At 35.5% G+C, this 22,597-nt stretch overlaps 1 protein-coding gene across 1 annotated transcript in view; it reads right to left on the bottom strand.

Annotated features, from left to right (window-relative positions):
- Positions 1–22,597, bottom strand: part of RASA1 (RAS p21 protein activator 1) — a 107,257-nt gene that overhangs the window by 16,534 nt on the left and 68,126 nt on the right. Inside the window, exons 9-13 of the mRNA XM_067031260.1 lie at positions 21,484–21,562; positions 15,215–15,335; positions 14,457–14,613; positions 3,828–3,915; positions 1,680–1,757 (exon numbers count right to left, since the gene is read on the bottom strand). Of these exons, the coding sequence (XP_066887361.1) occupies positions 1,680–1,757; positions 3,828–3,915; positions 14,457–14,613; positions 15,215–15,335; positions 21,484–21,562 (523 nt within the window). The remainder of the gene's footprint in view (positions 1–1,679; positions 1,758–3,827; positions 3,916–14,456; positions 14,614–15,214; positions 15,336–21,483; positions 21,563–22,597) is intronic.

The raw sequence follows: 22,597 nt of genomic DNA, 5'->3' as shown, positions 1-22,597 counted from the left end.
ATTAGGTTTCAAAGGCAATTATTATAAAAACCCAAAATAGTGACTTATTTTCCCTTTTTCAGAAAACATGACCTTCAGTTATATTTTCCCTTTTAATAAATTCTTCCCACTTAAAAAATAAATACAATTGTATTTTACAAGTTATTCCTCCAATTACATTCCTGCAAAAATAATGAAATACCCCTTTTCTGCTATAAAACAATGGTTCAGAGAAAATGAAGTTGAGCGTTCTTTGTTAATTTAAGTAAATAACTGTTACCACCCAAATCAAAATCTCACATGCTATATAATGCTCATCTGGAAGATTTTCTTTCTATACAGAGTTCCACAGCTAGAAAATATTTTTAAAATACTGATTCTACCTTCTCCTTTTACAGAAAAGGATACAGATCCAAAGAAGCCAAGTTATTTTTCAGTATTGATGCAAAACTTAAACCATCTATCTTCTAGTATCAGGTTCTCTTTCCCTCTTGCCATGTACTACACTTGTGTGGCCTTGCACAAGTCAGTTTCTATGAGCCTCAGCTTCCTCAGATATAAAATTAGGATAAAGTCTACACTGCAAGTTGTTGTGACGATTAGAAATGATATGTATAAAAGCACAGGCAGAGTACCTGGCACATAAAAAGGACTCAAGACATTGTTAGCTATTATATCATTATGATTATATAATATTATATCTACAAATAATAATTTCATGCCTGAAATTTCTCACAAGATACAATCTACAAAAATTGCATCTGATATTCCATAGCTTTCAAAATGTTAAAACATGTTTTGAGAACACATAGTGATTATGCATTTAATTAAATGTCCCTGGGGAAAGTATCAGACTTCTGGTTACAGGGAATAAAACTTTCAGTCATCTAAATAATAACCATTTATCCACTTCCAATAGAACAGTATGTTAAATTCACGAAGCTTATTGGAAATTCCCGTAAACAAGAGTCACTTTAGTCGATAAATACCGTACAAAAAAGAAACTTTCCTCAAAGCTCCAAGAATATTAAATTTACCTAACTTTTCCCAATTATCTGGGGATAACTAAAAGAAAAAAGCAAAGAAATGGAGGGTATAAAGTTGAGTTTACATACCTAGAACGAAAGAGAAAGCCTAGCTTTACTCTCCATAAATGAACATGCAGGCATGTGAAGGTTTCAAATAAGATAGGATACTACCCATTAAGTTATCTAATAGGTTTCAAAAGCAATTACTATAAAATGAAAAACCCTAAAGTTTACCAGGATTGGTACTTTCAGTCAGATGATGGTTTCAGTAAGTACCTTTCTGACACAGGCCAAAATAATTTTTTGAAGAAGAAAAAAAAATAATAGTGCTGAACAGAATAGTTTCTGTTGTTGTTGGCTTGGTATTGTTACTTTAAGTGGAAGAAAAAAAGTCCTTGGTATGTGTTCAAAAGATGGCATTATGGGCTAAGTATCCAGCAAGTATATAAAGAATATTCTCTTTCATAAAGAAATAACTATTTCTTTTGCTGCTGAAGCAAGTGGGAGCATGGCTTTAAAATGCCTGAAAAGATTCACCTCTCAAGAATTCTAAAGTGTTTGAAATGTTGCCCAAAATAGTTCATAGAGAAATAAAAATAAAGAGCAAAGTGATAAAGCAAAATACAATCACAAATTTGTGACAATCACAAATCAAAGAAAATCAAGTTTCACCTGACGCAGGCGTTTATTAGATGTCCCTGGACTACTTTTCCGTAAATTGCAAAATGCCTGCAGACCTTTCATCCAGTCCTACGAAAAATAACAGCATTTCAAAGAAATATAGTATACAATAGTTTATGCAGTTTCCAATCAACAGTTTGGGTTTTTTCTCCAAATTCAATAGTTCCTTCCTTCCCTAGACTGCCATTTCTAAACTCAAGAGTATCCTGTGCTTTAAATACATGTGTGCTCCAACAAAATAAAACAGTGACCAAAACAATTATAATTCTGTAAAATATTGATTGTATTATTGTAGAATCTCTATATTAATCTTAAATACCAATGAGTGATAATTTATTAGCCAGAAAATAAATTTACATATATTTAAGCAGTTAAACTTGAGGCACCCTAAAGCAGAATTGAACTTGATACATTTTGTGAAAGGAAGGCTGACTGCAAAACCAATTGATAACGTGATGACTGATTTGATGACAAATATTCTAATCTTTACTTTAGACCATGATATAGGTAGAAATGTATAAGGGGGTCTGGGTGATTTACAAGCCTTTCAAATATAACATTATATTTAAAACAATATTTCAGCCTAATATTAAGTTGCAGCTATATTCTAAAATGTTTAATGATCTAGTACTCTGGAGAAAGAAGAGAACAATTTTAGGTTTACCAAAAATAAATCTAAATATTTTATTTGGCATACATGTTTCTAGAAAGCTCTGTACTACTGCTTCACTCAATTAGGTCTTCAGTTTGTTTGCTATTTCAATGAGTCTGAACTCTGTCAGTGTTGAGAGAACGTCTTTTAATGGAGCAAACTTAAGACTAAATCAATTACCATAGCTTTTAGAAAGAGAAGACAATAACCAGAGATACCACAAGCCACCAAAGTAATAAAAAAAACTGGGACTATCGGTGGTATTTTTGAACTTTAGGGGATATATGGAAACAGAATATGGAGAGAGTATAGATAAATCCAATAAGAAAATGTTATATTTATGTGAGGCATGCAAAACACATTGAAATGTCATCCAGGTATGTAAGTAACACATTTTAGAAAGAGAGACCATGATAAAATAACTGGAAGATAAGATACTCAAGTTTAAGTTTCTTTTCTAACTCAATATCTAACATTTTTAAAAAAAGTCAAACAGCAAAATATTATGAGCCCTATTTTTGCAAATTAGGGCTACATACCCACAAAACAGGGTTTTATGTGTATTATAAGTTAATAATGAGTATTCAATTGAGATCTTTTTCCATGATGGAAAAATGATATTCAATTATAAGCCATGAAACACAATGGCTCATTCATCAAATTTATTCTACACCCTAAAATATTTTCATAATTTATGAGTCAGGGGCCCATGCCAGGATCCAGAGTTTTAGGAGCATCTGCCTCATATCCAGGGTTGGCAAATTATCTCTTCTTTTTTTTCAACCAAGTCACTTTCTGTCACCTCTCAACTACCTTAGGGTTCCTTCCATAGAGTACAAGCAGAAGAAATACAGCCATATTTCTACAAAATACCTCCAAACACCCCAGAAATATTATGGTTCAAAGAAATCAAAGGACTTTTAAAAGGAGATTTTTAAAAACATTTCTTCACAGCATTACTTAAAACTTAATAAAAGTTTTAATAAGGGCATTGCACATGGATCAATGGCCAGTGCTGAAAGTAAACATTATATCTAGACTTAGCTAGAGAAAAACAGAAAATTCCTCAAAATGTTTTCCTTGTGAGGACTGAATTTCTATTTTCAGACACAGTTCAACCAGTGAATAACAACATTTATTAGCAAAACTAACTGGCTTAACTTTTTGACTGTACTGAGAAATAACCTTTCTGCAGAGAGGATTTTCAATGAACATTCTCAGTTGGACTCAACATCATAGCAACATCATAGCCCATTTAAAGGTCAATTTAAAATGGAGTTTTCCTAATAACCCTACACTGTGTTTTTCTGCATTTCTTTCAAAAAAATTTTTTTTACACATGAAAGTTTCTCATTTCTTAAAACATGATTCAATTTCGGGCATCCTTTTTATCACATTATCTTAAATGCAAGAGCTTTCTATTCCAGTTAAAAAAGAAAACAAGGGCTGAATAAAGTTGACAGTAGTTGAAAAAACAGTTAACTTACCTCTGCTTGTTCTGGAGTTTCTCCTGCAAAGTAGAAGATGTAATGTTCTTCACTAAAGTGCTGAACCACTATCTGAAAACAGTTTGGCCTTTAAAATACAAACAAAAAAGTTATTAGGAAGTTTAACATACCACCAACTTTACACTAACTTTAAGAAAAAAAATCACAATATAATTATGTAATTTATATGAACAACAAAATTCTTAATTTAGAGAAAATAATCCATTGTACTAGATTACTAAAAAAGAAAATGTCAGCTGTGTATATTTTAGAGACCCTTTTGTCTGCACTAGTGAAATTTTATCAAACTACCAAAGTTTAAAAATATTTCACAGTACTGTGTAGATTAATTTTAAAAGGCATTAGAAATAGAAAAGTTACAATAAAATTGAAGCAGGAGTGCCAGAACTGCATATAGCTAGTCTAAAGACTTTAAAGCAAATAAAATGTTACTAAACTCAGTGCTTCAGGATGATATATAATATATATTTATATGTACTGGGAAAAGACTAGACATGTTCTTTAGGCCTAAAATGTTCTTAATAGTTATCTCTCAGTAGATTGTGGGTGATTTTAATTTTCTTCTTTATAATTTTACTTATTTTCAAAATTTTTTTTTACAACTGGCCATTTTTCCTCATTCCATTTTAATGGAAACATCATAAGCTTATTTTGAGGATCAAATGACCTAACAGTGGTGTGCAATAAACATTAGTTCTTATCTTCCTATAGTATGCACTGTAGTATAATTCATTTCACATGTAAGTATAATATTAGATAGTAGCTTATATCTTTTTTGAAGATGTGCTGCCTTTCCAACTAGATTTGAAAATGTTTATAAAATGTTTAATAAGGGGCTTCAAGTTTTTGAAATTCAATAAATATTATTTCTATTTCTTGCTTTAACCAAAGAGTATATCTTACACTTTAGTGTTAGAAGGTCATAGCAAAATACCCAGAGTACAAGCTTAACACTTATTAAAGATAAAAAACCCTCTCTTCAATGCTTTGAGAATACCATAAAACAATGGGATATGTCAATTGAAAACTTCTGATTCTGAAAGTGGTTTGTACCAGACTAACCCTCCTGGCAGGATAAAATATAAACCAAACAAAACACAACTGTTTGAAGTCACTGGAGAACAAGCAGCTCAGACTGAAGGGACCAGGATCATAGTGAGGTGAGACTGACATTCTCCACAGCTTTTCTTTTCAAGGTGTTTGCCAATTCCTAAACCATGTAGGGCAGGAATCTGGGGCAATAAGCAGAAAACAGCATCTAAGAGGCTAAAAAGCTAACGAAGCACATTCAGAGTTTCACAGTGCTGGGAGAGACAAATGAGTTCAGGTCCTTTAAAAGAGAAAGCTTTCAGTTGAGACCCCTGAAGGGCTATGCCTTCAGAATAAGAGCAAACCAGAAATAGAACAGCCTTCACCAATACCTCCAGTTGATCCCTGAGGGGATCAATATGAACTAACCCTACTCTAACTTATCTGGCAAAAGAACAGTCCTTTTTGGAGACAATAACGTTATCCATAGCTTCCACAGTTTTTCATACACTGTATCCACTATTCAGTCAAATATAAGTAGACATTACAGGAATCAGGATCAAATGATTGAAAAGCCAAAAGAAGAACAGACAAACAAGAAAGACCTACATATAATCCAGATATTGAGGACAGATACAACTTTCAAATATCTGTAATTAAAGTGCTTAAAAAAAGGTAACAAAATAGAGAATTCTGCCAGATAACTAGATATTTAAAACAAGAATCAAATGGAAATTCTAAAGTGGCAAAAGTAATAAATAAAATTAAGACCTCAACAATTGCATTTAACTACAGAAGAATAGATTTGTGAGCTGAAGGCAAATCAGAAGAAAATATCCAGCCTGAGGCACAGAGAGGAAAAAAATTATGAGAAACATAGAAAACTGTTTAATAGACACATGGGACATAGTAAAAGGAATATAACATGTAACATGAGTCCCAGAAGATTAAAGAGAATGTGGCAGTAGAACTGTTTAAAGAGATACTAATGAAGAATTTTCCAAAACTGACAACAGACATCAGGTCTCAGATTGAAGAAGCTCTACAAACACTGATACATTTTAAAAATATATATTTTTACAGTAGGCATATTTGGTTTAACTTTTGAAAACCTAAGAAAAGGAAAAATCTCAAAGCTTCCAGAGAAAGATGAAATACAGTACACCTTGAAGGAAAAAAAGATATATTATCTCTAAAAGAGAAACAGAATGACAAAATGTTGAAAAGTAGAAAATCTTTAAAATGCTGAAAGAAAATAATTACCAACCTAAAATTTAATATCCAGTAAAAACATCCTTCCTCAACGTATATAAAACAATAAATACTGCCACAGTAAAACATTCAGCCTAAGAAAAGATAAAGGTATGAAATTCCCACATACTCACTACAGTAATAACTCTCTGTATGACTGAATGTCTTCAAACTTGTGCTTCTGAAATGGTTTATATTTAAAGTAGAGCAGGGAGGAGCTTCAAGATGGCAGAAGAGTAAGACATGGAGATCACCTTCCTCCCCACAAATACATCAGAAATACATCTACATGTGGAACAACTCCTACAGAACACCTACTGAACGCTGGCAGAGACCTCAGACCTCCCAAAAGGTAAGAAACTCCCCATATACCTGGGTAGGGTCAAACAAAGAAAAAACAGACAAAAGAATAGGGACAGGACCTGCACCAGTGGGAGGGAGCTGTGAATGAGGAAAGGTTTCCACACACTAGGAAGCCCCTTCGCGGGCAGAGACTGCAGGTGGTGGAGGGGGGAAGCTTCAGAGCCATGGAGGAGAGCGCAGCAACAGGGGTGCGGAGGGCAAAGCGGAGAGATTCCCGCACAGAGGATAGGTGCCAACCAGCACTCACCAGCCCGAGAGTCTTGTCTGCTCACCCGCCGGGGTGGGTGGGGGCTGGGAGCTGAGGCTTGGGCTTTGGAGGTCAGATCCCAGGGAGAGGACTGGGGTTGGCGTGAACACAGCCTGAAGCGGCCTAGTGCGCCATAGCTAGCCAGGAGGGAGTCTGAGAAAAAGTCTGGAGCTGCCGAAGAGGCAAAAGACTTTTTCTGCCCTCTTTGTTTCCTGGTGCGCAAGGAGAGGGGATTAAGAGCGCCGCGTAAAGGCACTCCAGAAACGGGTGCGAGCTGCGGCTATCAGCGTGGACCCCAGAGACAGCCATGAGACGCTAAGGCTGCTGCTGCAGCAGCCACCAACATACCTGTGTGCAAGCACAGGTCACTATCCACATCTCCCCTCCCAGGAGCCTATGCAGCCAGCCACTGCCAGGGTCCCATGATCCAAGGACAACTTCCCCGGGAGAACACATGGCACACCTCAGGCTGGTGCAACATCATGCCAGCCTCCGCAGCCACAGGCTTGCCCCAAACTCCATACCCCTCCCTTCCCATGGCCTGAGTTACCCAGAGCCTCCAAATCAGCCGCTCCTTTAACCCCGTCCTGTCTGAGCGAAGAACAGACACCCTCGGGCAACCTACAGGCAGAGGCGGGGCCAAATCCAAAGCTGAATCCTGGGACCTGTGCCAACAAAGAAGGGGAAATCTCTCCCAGCATCCTCAGGAGCAGCAGATTAAATCTCCACAATCAACTTGATGTACCCTGCATCTGTGGAATACCTGAATAGAAAACGAATCATCCCAAACTAAAGAGATGGACGATATATATATATATATATATATATATATATATATATATTTCTTTCCCTTTTTCTTTTTTTTCCCCTTTTTCCTTGTTTTTTTGTGAGTGTGTATGTGTACGCTTCTCTGTGTGATTTTGACTGTATAGATTTGCTTTTACCATTTGTCCTAGGGTTCTATCTCTCTGTTTTTTTTTGTTGTTGTTGTTTTGTTATAGTATAGTTTTTAGTGCTTGTTATCATTGCTGGATTTGTTTTTTGGTTTGGTTGGTCTCTTCTTTTTTTAAAATTATTTAAAAAAATTTTTTTAATTTTTTTAAAATTTTATTTTATCTCCTTCCTCCCTTCCTTCCTTCTTTTTTATCTCCCTTTTATTCTGAGCCATGTGGATGACAGGCTTTTGGTGCTCCAGCCAGGCGTCAGGGCTGTGCCACTGAGGTGGGAAAGCCAAATTCAGGACATTGGTCCACAAGAGACCTCCAAGCTCCACATAATATCAAATGGCGAAAATCTCCCAGAGATCTCCATCTCAATGCCAAGACCCACCTCCACTCAATGACCAGCAAGTACCAGTGCTGGACACCCTATGCCAAACAACTAGCAAGACATGAACACAGCCCCAACCAACAGCAGAGACCTGACAAAAATCATAATAGGGCCACAGACACCCCAAAACACACCACCAGACGTGGACCTGCCCATCAGAAAGATAAGATCCAGCCTCATCCACCAGAATACAGGCACTAGTCCCTTCCACCAGGAAGCCTACACAACCCACTGTACCAACCTTAGCCACTGGGGTCAGACACCAAAAACAACGGGAACTACGACCTGCAGCCTGCAAAAAGGAGACCCCAAACACAGTAAGTTAAGCAAAATGAAAAGACAGAGAAACACACAACAGATGAAGGAGCAAGGTAAAAACCCACCAGACTTAACAAATGAAGTGGAAATAGGCAGTCTACCTGAAATAGAACTCAGAATAATGACAGTAAAGATGATTCAAAATCTTGGAAATAGAATGGAGATAATACAAGAAACGTTTAACAAGGACCTAGAAGAACTAAAGAGCAAACAAACAGTGATGAACAACACAATAAATGAAATTAAAAATTCTCTAGAAGGGATCAATAGCAGAATAAATGAAGCAGAAAAACAGATAAGTGACCTGGAAGATAAAATAGTGGAAATAACTACTGCAGAGCAGAATGAAGAAAAAAAATGAAAAGAATTGAGGACAGTCTCAGAGACCTCTGGGACATTAAACACACCAATATTTGAATTATAGGGGTCCCAGAAGAAGAAGAGAAAAAGAAAGGGACTGAGAAGATATTTGAAGAGATTACAGTTGAAAACTTCCCTAATAAGGGAAAGGAAATAGTTCATCAAGTCCAGGAAGCACAGAGAGTCCCATACAGGATAAATCCAAGGAGAAACACGCCAAGACACATATTAACATTAAAAGCAGCAAGGGGAAAACAACAAATGACACACAAGGGAATCCTCATAAGGTTAACAGCTGATCTTTCAGCAGAAACTCTGCAAGCCAGAAGAGAATGGCAGGACACATTAAAAATGATGAATAGGAAAAACCTACAACCAAGATTACTTCTACCTGGCAAGATCTCATTCACGACAACCCAAAACCTATGAGATGCAGCAAGAGCAGTTCTAAGAGGGAAGTTTATAGCAATACAATCCTACCTTAAGAAACAAGAAACATCTCAAACAACCTAACCTTACACCTAAAGCAATTAGAAAAAGCAGCACAAAAAACCCCAAAGTTAGCAGAAGGAAAGAAATCATAAAGATCAAATCAGAAATAAATGAAAACGAAATGAAGGAAACAATAACAAAGATCAAAAAGAGTAAAAGTTGGTTCTTTGAGAAGATAAACAAAATTGATAAAACATTAGCTAGTGACATCAGAAGAAAAAGGGAGAAGACTCAAATCAATAGAATTAGAAATGAAAAAGGAGAAGTAACAACTGACACTGCAGAAATACAAAAGATTATTAGAGATTACTACAAGCAACTGTATGCCAATAAAATGGACAACCTGGAAGAAATGGACAAATTCTTAGAAATGCACAACCTGCCAAGACTGAACCAGGAAGAAACAGAAAATATGAACAGACCAATCACAAGCACTGAAATTGAAACTGTGATTAAAAATCTTCCAACAAACTAAAAGCCCAAGACCAGATGGATTCACAGGCGAATTCTATCAAACATTTAGAGAAGAGCTAACACCTATCCTTCTCAAACTCTTCCAAAAGATAGCAGAGGGAGGAACACTCCCAAACTCATTCGATGAGGCCACCATAACCCTGATACCAAAACCAGACAAAGACGTCACAAAGAAAACTACAGGCCAATATCACTGATGAACATAGATGCAAAAATCCTCAACAAAATCCTGGCAAACAGAATCCAACAGCACATTAGAAGGATCATACACCATGATCAAGTGGGATTTATCCCAGGAATGCAAGGATTCTACAATATATGCAAATCAATCAATGTGATACATCATATTAACAAATTGAAGGAGAAAAACCATATGGTCATCTGAATATATGCAGAGAAAACTTTCGACAAAATTCAACACCCATTATAAAAACCCTCCAAAAGTAGGCATAGAGGGAACTTACCTCAACATAATAAAGGCCATATATGACAAACCTACAGCCAACATCATCCTCAGTGGTGAAAAGCTGAAATCATTTCCACTAAGAGCAGGAATAAGACAAGGTTGCCCACTCTCACCACTAGTATTCAACATAGTTTTGGAAGTTTTAGCCACAGCAATTAGAGAAGAAAAAGAAATAAAAGGAATCCAAATCGGAAAAGAAGAAGTAAAGCTGTCACTGTTTGCAGATGACATGATACTATACATAGAGAATCCTAAAGATGCCACCAGAAAACTACTAGAGCTAATCAATGAATTTGGTAAAGTGGCAGGATACAAAATAAATGCAGAGAAACCTCTTGCATTCCTATACACTACTGATGAAAAATCTTAAAGTGAAATTAAGAAAACACTCCCATTTACCACTGCAACAAAAAGAATAAAATACCTAGGAATAAACCTACCTAAGGAGAGAAAAGACCTGTATGCAGAAAATTATAAGACACTGATGAAAGAAATTAAAGATGATACAAATAGATGGAGTGAGATATATCATGTTCTTGGATTGAAAGAATCAACGGTGTGAAAATGACTCTACTACCCAAAGCAATCTACAGATTCAATGCAATCCCTATCAAACTACCACTGGCATTTTTTTACAGAACTAGAACAAAAAAATCTCACAATTTGTATGGAAACACAAAAGACCCCAAATAGCCAAAGCAATCCTGAGAAAGAAAAACGGAGCTGGAGGAATCAGGCTCCCTGACTTCAGACTATACTACAAAGCTACAGTAATCAAGATAGTATGGTACTGGCACAGAAACAGAAATATGGATCAGTGGAACAGAATGGAAAGCCCTGAGATAAACCCACGCACATATGGTCACCTTATCTTTGACAAAGGAGGCAAGAATATAAAATGGAGAAAAGACAGCTTCTTCAATAAGTGGTGCTGGGAAAACTGGACAGCTATATGTACAATAATGATATTAGAACACTCCCTAACACCATACACAAAAATAAACCCAAAATGGATTAAAGACCTAAATGTAAGTTCAGACACTATTAAACTCTTAGAGGAAAACACAGGCAGTACACTTCATGACATAAATCCCAGCAAGATCCTTTTTGACCCACCTCCTAGAGAAATGGAAATAAAAATAAAAATAAACAGATGGGACCTAATGAAACTTAAAAGCTTTACACAGTATAGGAAACCAGAAACAAGATGAAAAGACATCCTTCAGAATAGGAGAAAATAGTTGCAAATGAAGCAACTGACAAAGGATTAATGTCCAAAATTTACAAGCAGCTCATGCAACTCAATATCAAAAAAAACCACAGAACCCAATCCAAAAATGGGCAGAAGACCTAAATAGACATTTCTCCAAAGAAGATATACAGATTGCCAACAAACACATGAAAGAATGCTCAACATCATTAATCATTAGAGAAATGCAAATCAAAACTACAATGAGATATCATCTCACACCGGTCAGAATGGCCATCATCAAAACATCTACAAACAATAAATGCTGGAGAGGGTGTGGAGAAAAGGGAACCCTCTTGCACTGTTGGTGGGAATGTAAATTGATACAGCCACTATGGAGAACAGATACAGCCACTATGGAGAACAGTATGGATGTTCCTTAAAAAACTAAAAATAGAACTACCATACGACCCAGCAATCCCACTACTGGGGATATACCGTGAGAAAACCATAATACAAAAAGAGTCATGTACCACAATGTTCATTGCAGCTCTGTTTACAATAGCCAGGACATGGAAGTAACCTAAGTGTCCATTGACAGATGAGTGGATAAAGAAGATGTGGCACATATATACAATGGAATATTACTCAGCCATAAAAAGAAATGAAACTGAGTTATTTGTAGTAAGGTGGATGGACCTAGAGTCTGTCATACCGAATGAAGTAAAGTCAGAAAGTGAAAAACAAATACCATATGCTAACACATATATATGGAGTCTAAGAAACAAAAAATGGTCATGAAGAACCTAGGAGCAAGACGGGAATAAAGATGCAGATCTACTAGAGAACTGACTTGAGGACACGGGGAGGGGGAAGGGTAATCTGGGACAAAGTGAGAGAGTGGCATGGACATATATAGAGTACCAAATGTAAAATAGATAGCTAGTGGGAAGCAGCCGCATAGCACAGGGAGATCAGCTCGGTGCTCTGTGACCACCTAGAGGGGTGGGATATGGAGGGTAGGTGGGAGGGAGATGCAAGAGGGAAGAGATATGGGGATATATGTATATGTATAACTGATTCACTTTGTTACAAAGCAGAAACTAATACACCATTGTAAAGCACTTATACTCCAACAAAGTTGTTTAAAAAAAAAAAAATAAAGCGGTATTAAAAGTCAGAAATTTATTACAAAGAGACAGAATGCTTAGAGACCTGTTACTAATATTGAAAATAAGCTGGAAAAATTTCAGAGCTGTGCAACTAAAGCGCTGGGAAAAACAGCCAAACGAGCAGTGCTGTCCAGTGTTCCTATTCCACAGGCTAGGCGTGCATACCAGTCATCTCTACTGCTGAGGGCTGCCATTAACTTTCACATTAGATTTCACCTAAATGCTCAAGGTCAGCCAGTGTATTGGGTTCTATGCTTACACAAAGTGAGAAATATTCAATGACTGCTATTTATTTGATAACACAAGAAATAGTGTATTCTCAGGATTTTCAGTAGTTACTGGAATACACAGTAGTGTATTCTCAGGATTTTCAATAGTTCACTTCTCCTTCCTCTGATACTGTTTGCTACCTCACTATCATGAAGGAAGTAGCTTTGTGAGAAAAATCCAGTACACACAAAGTAAGGCAGAGTAGAAAGACTGAGAAGCCAGAGGTCTGATGCAACTACATCTAAAGGCCAAGGTTCCCATACCGTTAAGGGAGGGGAAAAGAATCCTATGAAATCCTACCTTGCTCAAACTTTTTTGTTTTTTTTTGGGGGGGGGCAGCTGGTTTTAGGAGATATTAAGAAGGGTTTGGGAGAAAAAAAGGGAGAGTATCAAGGTCCAATGAATTCATGAAATACTACATATTATACTCCCCTCTTGATTCACAATACAAACACTGGCTAAATGCCCCTCTGTAAGGAAAATTATTTTTTCAATTCAGAATTTCCCAAACCTATCTATCTGACCATTTAAAAAATGAACTGTTAAAATCACTAATGTGGGGCTTCCCTGGTGGCGCAGTGGTTGAGAATCTGCCTGCCAATGCAGGGGATGCGGGTTTGTGCCCCAGTCCAGGAAGATCCCACATGCCGCGGAGCGGCTAGGCCCGTGAGCCATGGCCGCTGAGCCTGTGCTCTGCAACGGGAGAGGCCACAGCAGTGAGAGGCCCGCGTACAGCAAAAAAAAATTTTTAAATAAAAAAATCCAAAAAAATAAAATAAAATCACTAATGTGATCTCCTAAACACAGTTTGGAAAAAAGAAATGACAAGCTTTTATGCTCCACAGGTACTTCTCTTGAAGCTTTCCCAACTTAAATAGGATAAACTAGGGTTGCCTAGTAGAAATGCCATCCTGCAGCATAAGTTGTTAAAAAAAATTGTTTTAATTGCCTGTGTTTTATTCATCATAACAATATGTAATAAAAGTGCTAAATATATCTAAAAACACTCTAGAATGGATTATTGATAATACTGATGGTGAAATACAAAGAAAGGCCCTTAATACAAAAAACTAGATGTAATCAAGAGCTGAATTTGCCTTGTGATGTTCAGGATTTACCTTTAGTTTATATGATTATTTTATTTTTTTAAAAACTGTAACATCAGAAAAAATGTTTTCATTTCAAATCTGAAATACTCTCCTCTTTCCTATTGAAATAATTGTTTTTATACTACAGTTGTCTCTCAATGTCAACTTTCTTAGGAATCAAGTTAATAGTACAACTGAGTGTACCTACTACCATCAGATGCACTGAGTTAACCAAGAATGATAAAATAGGGGAAAGGAGGCAAGACTCAAAGTCAGTCACTCAAAAGATTGGTGGTAGGTGCAGGCAGGAAACACACTACATACAGATCAAGTCTCACTACAGGACAGGCATAGATTCCAAAGGTTTCTATGTGATATAGTGGAGTAGAATTTTATGCATAGGTTAGTCTAAAATAAGTAAGGAAGACAGAAATTACCCTAGAGAGTATATGTGACATTTTCAGATGTCACAAATTGGTTTGCTATGCTTTGAAATGATCTGAACATATTTTTTTTTTATTAAAACAATTCCAAAAAGAAATAGGAAACCAATTTCTTACCTGCCAAAGAGACTATCATGAACAACATAGACAGAACACACGCTGAGATCTATTAATCCTTTTGGTTTTGTAGCTCGTTTTTCACTTTCAAAATAAATAAGTTGGGCATCACTGCCCTCTAAGATAAAATATAAGTTTTTCCACCTTTTTCCTTTGCCTGTTAAAAAAAATTGTTTCCCCTTAGCCAAATAATGAATTATGAAATCACATATAGTAAAAGCATAAAAATTATTGTTGCTAAAAACTAAAAATTAAATATATTTCAAGTTGTATTCCAAAGCTTAAATAACACCAATCCTTACAAAATGAGAAAATGTCTGTAATATATCTGTAGAAAAATATCTTTTGTTATATTGCTTGCTTTAATGAGTCACTAAGTGACAAGAGTACCTTAACAGTATGTTTAGAGATTTCATTATGATAAAATCTTTAAAATTCTTGCTTCGGATTCTTTCTTTTCCAGTCATGAGAAAAAAAACTCTTCTACTAATCATGCAATGCCCCAGCATTTCTTAATGCCAAACTGAGGCAAATACATAAAATAGAAACATCAATACTATGAATGTGCCAAGTGCCAGTAAGAATTTTCTCTTAAAAAAAAAAGTTATGGGGTAGAGAGGGGCTCAAGAATCAGATACCAATTTATTAAATACATATCTCAATGATAAGTTTTATGCCCAATATTTATAATGCTTCTAATAAATGTTAACGGTAAAATACTGAAATTGAATCTTTAGTCTTAAAAGTTTCACACTTACCTTTTTTTAGAAGATAACCTTTTTTAACAATGTTTTTATAAAAGGCATCCTTTGTTTTACGACGAATTGTATTATAAATTTCCTTGCCATCCACTGTATCATTGAGTACTTGTTCTTGATCCTGAATTTTCAAAAATACTAAAATTATTTCATGAATTCTTGATGGAAATGAAGTAAAACCTACTAAACTACCAAGTTAAAAACCAGATTGTCTGTCTAGACATTAAAAAAAGTTTTAATACTAAAATCTAAAATAATGTAACATATATATTAAGAGATCCTTTGCTTTCCAAAGAAATTTTCAAAAAGGTACACTGACCATTTCTCAAGAACATGGACAACTAATAAGCTTTTTTTTTGGAAAAATACAGGTTTTTTTTTTATGTTTTACAAGCAACATTGTTTTGAAAACATGAATTTGTCCCAGCATAACTGACAGATTAGAACCAATTTGAGCATAAAGCAAATTCATGTTTGCTTACAGACAATTACATCCATGAGGAACTCTTATGTGAATGCAGAAAATTGCACCCAGCTGAACTGAGATGCCTAGGAATATGCAAAATACATCTCAAAAGCCTAAAAGCCTCCCCAGCTTCACCAAGTGTTACACGCCATACCCATCCATTCACATCTGGTGTTCTAATGTATCTGATTTCAGATAATCCTCCTTGTACCACCCACTTCCCGCTATTTATAGCCCTTCTGATGGCCTCTTCCACAAATAAACTTCAGGTCTTTTTCAAGGTAAAGTGCCTTATTTATTGTAATATTTAAATATTTCTTACCCATTTAGCATGTATAAAAACTGTGCTACATTTTTACTAGCTTCTTATCTTTGTCACTGATGAAGTTTTTGAGTGTTGTACCCTTAACCCCCCTTTTTCCATAATCCTGTGGTTTTTATTGCATGATTTCATATAACAACGTGACTTACAGGAATGCATGTGTGTTAAATGCTAAATCCCTGCCCCCCTCCCAAGTAACAAAAAGAATTTTGATGTCAGGAAGACTACAAAGAGAAGAGTGCCTTTATAAATGATCTTCCCAAAATAAGTCAATCTTCGATATTACCATCAAGGTCCAGTGGACCCAATTTTAGTGTTTTAGTTTCTTTCTTGAGCACCTCTTACTATTTGCAAGAATTAATATTTTATGACTTTGTTTTCTTAGAGACTCATGGATCCAGCTGATCGTTTTTATAAATCTAAGATATGTTATGGGATTTTCGCGAATCATATTTTTCCTATATCTTGAAACACTCTGCTATTGCATCATCCTAGGAACCATTTCATCATGACTTAACAATTATTCTCAAGTATGCCGAAGAGCGGGCATTGGCAAACCACAGCACATGGACAAAATCTAGCCTACTGCCTGTTTTTGGACATAAGGTTTTACTGGAACACAGCCATGGCTCATTCCTTTACATACTGACTGTGGTTGCTTTCACACTACAAAGGCATTGTTTAGTAACTGAGACAAAGACTGAATGGCCCACGAAACCTAAAATGTTTATTACGTGGTCCTTTACAGAAAAGTTTGCCAGCCCTTGGTCTAGAGGGTGATGCAACAGTGAAATAAATAATCTCTATTGCATCACCCTTTGGCATTTTTTACTGTGTGGCCAACTATTGGAGCATCTTTCAAAAAAGTATAAAAGGCCATCTTTGTTGTATTTTTATTAGTTTTCATTGAACACATAAGAAAATTCAGAATTCTTAATTTTCTGATCATAACAGCAAAGAGCAAAAAATTGACAAAGAAAGATGCTTGACAATTATAAAAAGACTCAGATGATAAATACAAAGAAACAGCAAGACTCTGGGATCTATTGTGATGATAAAATTGAGTTTGATAAGCAAAATCTCAGACTATAATTCTTCAGATGGTAATCTCCTTGGTGAATTTTCTCAAACTAAGAATCGCTGAGTGAATGATATATTTCTAGGGGAAAAGAAATATAGTGCTCTCATCTAGTTAGTGATTCAATAGGAAGGACATAATCATGCAATAATTTGTAACAAGAATCTAGATTATCCTGTTTCCTAAAAGGAAATAAGGATTCTTTAAATTTTTATGATTGTGCACCAAGATTTACTCAGTATGATTTGTAAATGGACAAAGGTTACTAGAAGGAAACATAATGTAGAAATTTTAAAATTCACCATATTGATCATTCTGATGTTTATAAACCTAAACATAAAAATGTATTACACTTATGAAGCAATAAAGACTGTACTATCCAACAAAATTATGAGCCATCAAAGTTTTCAAAAGTATTGCAGTTGATGATGCAGAACAGCAAGAAAGAATCATAAACTAGAACCCAGTTGAAATATATTTTAAATCTGGAATCAGTACTGCATTTTGACAGTAAAAACGTTAAGAAGAACCAGAGTAATCATAAGCAAGAACTTATAAAAGATGTATCTGAAATTTGGATTCACAAGATGGATATGTTCCAAGTCTGTGCATGACAGTGGATGAACAGTTAGCTGCCTTCTATTTCTGGTATGTAACCCTTTATAACCACGGAAATACGAAACAAAAATTGGGGTTTGCTACATTTAAATTTTTATTAAATTTTCTAATAAAGTTTTTTTGTACTAAACCTTTATTCTTACTTCTACAAATTATTCAGAAAATGACTAAGAATATAAAAACTTTTAAAGATACATTGCACCCAGATGATAAATAGTGCTGACTACCTCCCTAGTTGTATAGATTTGTGCTTACCAGTCTTTATTACAATAGTGATAATATTTACTATTAGGTGCAGAATGGGGCACATTTGTAGTTTATTATTTAAGACGTATCACTACACTAACATTTGGATTTAAATATCTGATTTCAAGATAATCTGTATAAGTCTTTCCTACTTATTTTAAGACAGGGGATGGTCAACTGATCTGTAACTCCTACATTAGAAGACACTACAGGCAAGGGCACAACCTCACAGTCCAAGTTCTAGTAAATTACTGGATGACAGTAGGGAAGGCTTCTCAGCCTACTCTTTGTACACAGTTCTGAAGAAGGAATTCTTATATATTATTCCCCAAGGGAAGCAGATAATCTGACGGGTGAGAGTCTAACAGCCACTGAAGCAAGCTTTTGCATAGCGGTTGGTGTGCAGGCTCCTGTAACCAGACCTCAGTTGTAAATCCTGCCTTTGTCACGTAATGGCTAAGAAAACTCATTTAATAAATTAATTCGATAAATGTTTGTTGAGTGCCAGGTACTGTTCTAGTTCTTGAGATACATCAGTAAATAAATCAAATATCTTTACCTCCAAGGAACTTATATACCAATGAAGAAAAGAGATAATAAACATAATAAGCAAATTGTATTGTATGTTAATAGGTGGTAAGTGCTCTACAGGGTAAGGCAAGTAGCAGCAACAAATAATGTGTACAAGTAGGTCTCAATTGTGAAGCTAATTTTTGAGCCAAATTTGAAAGAAATAACAGAGTGAGGCGAGTGGATATTTGAGGGAAAGTCATTTTGAGCAGAGTGAACAGCTGGAACAAAGATTCTAATGCCAAGATCCTGGCATATTTTTTAAAATAGCAGAGAAGCCAGCATGAGTGGAGACGAGTGAGAGAAGGATGGTAGAAAGCGTTCAGAGGACCACCACGGGATACCACTCTAGGGTTTTGCATGCCACTGCAGGGACTCTGGCTTTTACTCTGAATGAAATGTAGAACACCTGTAAGTATTAAACAGAGGCGTGAAATGGTCTGACACATTTTAAATGGATCCTTCTGACTGCAGTGCAGTGTTAAGGGGGGGCAAAAGTAGAAACAGAGGTGAAGCCAGATTCTGGTGATGATTGTATTCTATATATATTTTGAAGGCAGAGACAGCATGATGTTCTTGACAGTTTGGATACAGAGTGTAAGAGAGAAAAAGAAGAGTCAAGGATGACTTGATGCCTTAAGTAATTTACTCTCTGGTTCCAGTTTCCCTATCTGTAAAATGGGCATAATTACAGGATCAACCTCATCAAATTGTTTAAAAAGTTAAATAAATTAATACGTATAAGAAACAGTGCTTAAAACATAGTGCTCAAAAAATGTTAGATATATTTTTAGTGTGGGATGCATTGTCTCAAAAGGCTCCTTCTTTTCCTCTAATTTGTCTGAAGTGTTAGTTCCACTAAGTAATAAGCACACCTAGCTAGGACTCTGCTCTTTCTCTTCCAGCATCTTACCCGGAGTGGGAGTATGCAGGGTCACCTCAGGGGGAATGAGATGATTCTGCTCGCTAATCACTTTTACATTAATAAAAGGACATTATTAGCCTTTGGGTTCTCTAATAGTTAGAATCCTGCTGGGAAGGATAGCTAAGTGTTATGATTCTCAAACTTCTTTTGTAACCTACTTTTACTCCAGGCCCAAAATAATTGACTTCAAATAGCATTTAATGGTTTTTGTGAAGTAATCAAATTGCTCTGTAATCAGCATGTTATTTCTGAAGTATTCAAAGCATTATAGGCATTTTTGCAAATGACAATAATCTGAGGTTTGTTCAGTTATGGAACAGTATCACAAGTAAGAATGAGGCTCACTGTATATTTGAAGTAATTCTTAAAACTCTCTTGTAACTTAAATATTAAGTTTACTAGATGTCAAATGCTATTTTTCCAACTGTAAAGAATTAAATTAGAAAATTCTAAGCATAAATTCAGGATGGGAAAAATGCATGACTTAACTCGTGGGCCAATAAAATAAAATTTGTTTAAAAAAATTTTTGTTGACTTAGGAAACAATTTAAAAATCATCATTAATTCAAACAGCCAATGTGAATCAGAATTCAGGATATAGCAATGGGACTGAGTGGCAGGATCTGTCATTTGTAGGTAAAGGCACCTCTGATCCCTAATAAAAAGATCCTAAGCTGTGGTTTCTAGAAAGCACATACCACACTATGTGGTTTTAAAAAAAACTGGTCAAAGTCCGCCAGAACTGCCAACAAAAGTGGTACAGCATTGCTAACTACAGATACTAGGGGGGTGTCAACAAGGAAGTAAAACTTGAGATGGATCTTACACTTGCAGGATTTAGATAGGCAAAGAGGAAGAAACTGACATGGAGACAGCAACAAACACAGTAAGACACATTAGTGATAATTCAGAGGATGAAGTGAGTGTTTCCTGCTGGAGAGGAACTACTCATTCAATTAATATTGATTGAATACCTAATGCCTAGTACTATTCTAGGCACTAGGAATACAACACAAAACACTTGCCCTCCTGAACTTTACATTCTACCAGAAAAGCATGAGGAAGTGAAGCAAGATACATTAAAATGTGACAAGATGATGATTCTTGAATTTATATTAAGCATCAGAATAATAATGCCCCCCGTTCAGCAGCTGCAATGAATAGTAGGCTATAACCATCAGAAACTAACTTGATCGGAGGAATAAATATTGAGAAGCTCAAGACACTACAAATCACCGTGAAAGTTTAGTGGGGTACCCAAAACCTCTCACAATCCTTCTTTATGTCCCTAGACTATCACTACCTCCATTTTCCACATAGGAAAATTCTTAATCACTCCTTTGAAGTACTTTTCTCTAACCCCTGCTACAACCTTTTCCCACCACACTTTAGGAAGTATCATGGGCAAGAAACAGAAGCTAATCAATCACCCTATGCATTAAGCAACTAGTATTCAACAGGCCCTCTTGTTCAAGGCCAGTCTTGCTTCTTATGTTCTGGACTTCAGCCACTGTGCCTTCTCTAGGACCTTGTACGTGGGGTATTGCCATTACTCCCTCCCTCACCCACCACTGTCACTCTCCTCCCGAGTACAGAGACATGCTCAAAAATTTCTCACCATAAAACTATGGGCAAATAAAACAAAAAGTTTAAAGGCCTTTTGGCCCTATGTCATCTTCTGTCATTTTTTATTTATTTTCTTTTCTTACCAATCTCACCTAGACAAGCCTGGCTGTGATTTATCCTTGCTGTCTCCACTTTTGCCTCCAACAAACTCACTCCTTGACCCAGTGCAACTAGGCTTCTGTCCCCACCACTGCTTCTATTCTCAAAAAGCCACGATGGACTTCCTAATTATCTAGGACCAATATAAATAAAAACTAAGAGGTTCACTTACAAGTATTCACTTTCTGAAGGAATCTGAATAATCTGCAGTTTTAAATTTTATCCAATTTCAAATGGATGGATGTGTGCATAAACATATCACCAAAAATGCATTTTAAAATAAAATGCTAATTATTGCTAAAATTAAAACAACACTGACCTGCATTGGTACAGGTTCCTTAAGATAATACCCTTCAACAATTTGTTCTTTTCGATAGTGATCTATGATGTCCCCAATGCTGTTAAAATAAAAATTACTAACATTGACATAACTTGTCTCATAAAAATTGCAAATCATAAAGATACACCAAACCTTGTTAAGCAAGGATTCTCTATTTGCAAGTTTTTTCCAAAGTATATAACCAGAATACATTAACAGACTATATGATCATTACAGTCACATTACTTTAGAAAAACAAGAATGTTCCTAATATTGGTTTACAGATCAGAAATACTTGAGTCAGAGATTTCAGTTTTCCATAAATGTACTCAAAGCACCACTATACGTGCGGAAATGATTAAAAGTCTTTTTTTTTTTTTTTAAACAAAAGTATCTGAGAGACTGAGAAAGAAAAACCGACAAACGGCATTTATTTAGCAAGTAGTGAATTCAGGTAAAACTTCAAGGATTTTTATCATCAAAACATTTACATATTCTGCTTTTATATTAATCAGATGTAGTTAGGTCATGAGACATAAATGGCAGGTGAAAGCAGAAACAAATTAAAAAAAAAGAAAGAAAGAAAGACCAGGAGCTAACCTTATATGTAGGATTATCACTACAGTAGGAAAGGCCTATTGATGATTTTGATAAAAAGTGCTATCAAATATTCTTAATATTTGGGAAATACTACAAATAGAACAAAACTGAAAATAACTATATAATGTATTTTAACACAAATTTTAACATGACATAGTGAGTTTTTTAAATATAAAATGTTTCTCATAATCAGTTTGTCATATGATTGTCCTGAATATGTAAATCTTAGAATTTTAAACTTTCCTTTAATACACTAGAGGAATTGGTATTTAACGACAGCTAGGCAACATTTCTCAAAACAGATCTCATTAATTTACCACTTGATTTTTTTCACGTTCTTCCTACTGATCCAATAATTGGAATGCACACACACATATATATTTATATATATATTTTTATATATTTATATATATAATTAGATATATATTTATCACTTGATTTTTTTCACAGTTCTTCCTATTGAAGAAATAATTGGAACATATGTTGTCTTTTATCTTTGGAGATACACATAGAT

The sequence above is a fragment of the Kogia breviceps genome, chromosome 4 (assembly GCF_026419965.1).
Source record: "Kogia breviceps isolate mKogBre1 chromosome 4, mKogBre1 haplotype 1, whole genome shotgun sequence".
Classification (NCBI taxonomy): Eukaryota; Metazoa; Chordata; class Mammalia; order Artiodactyla; family Physeteridae; genus Kogia; species Kogia breviceps.
This window is presented reverse-complemented; position numbering and strand designations above follow the sequence as displayed.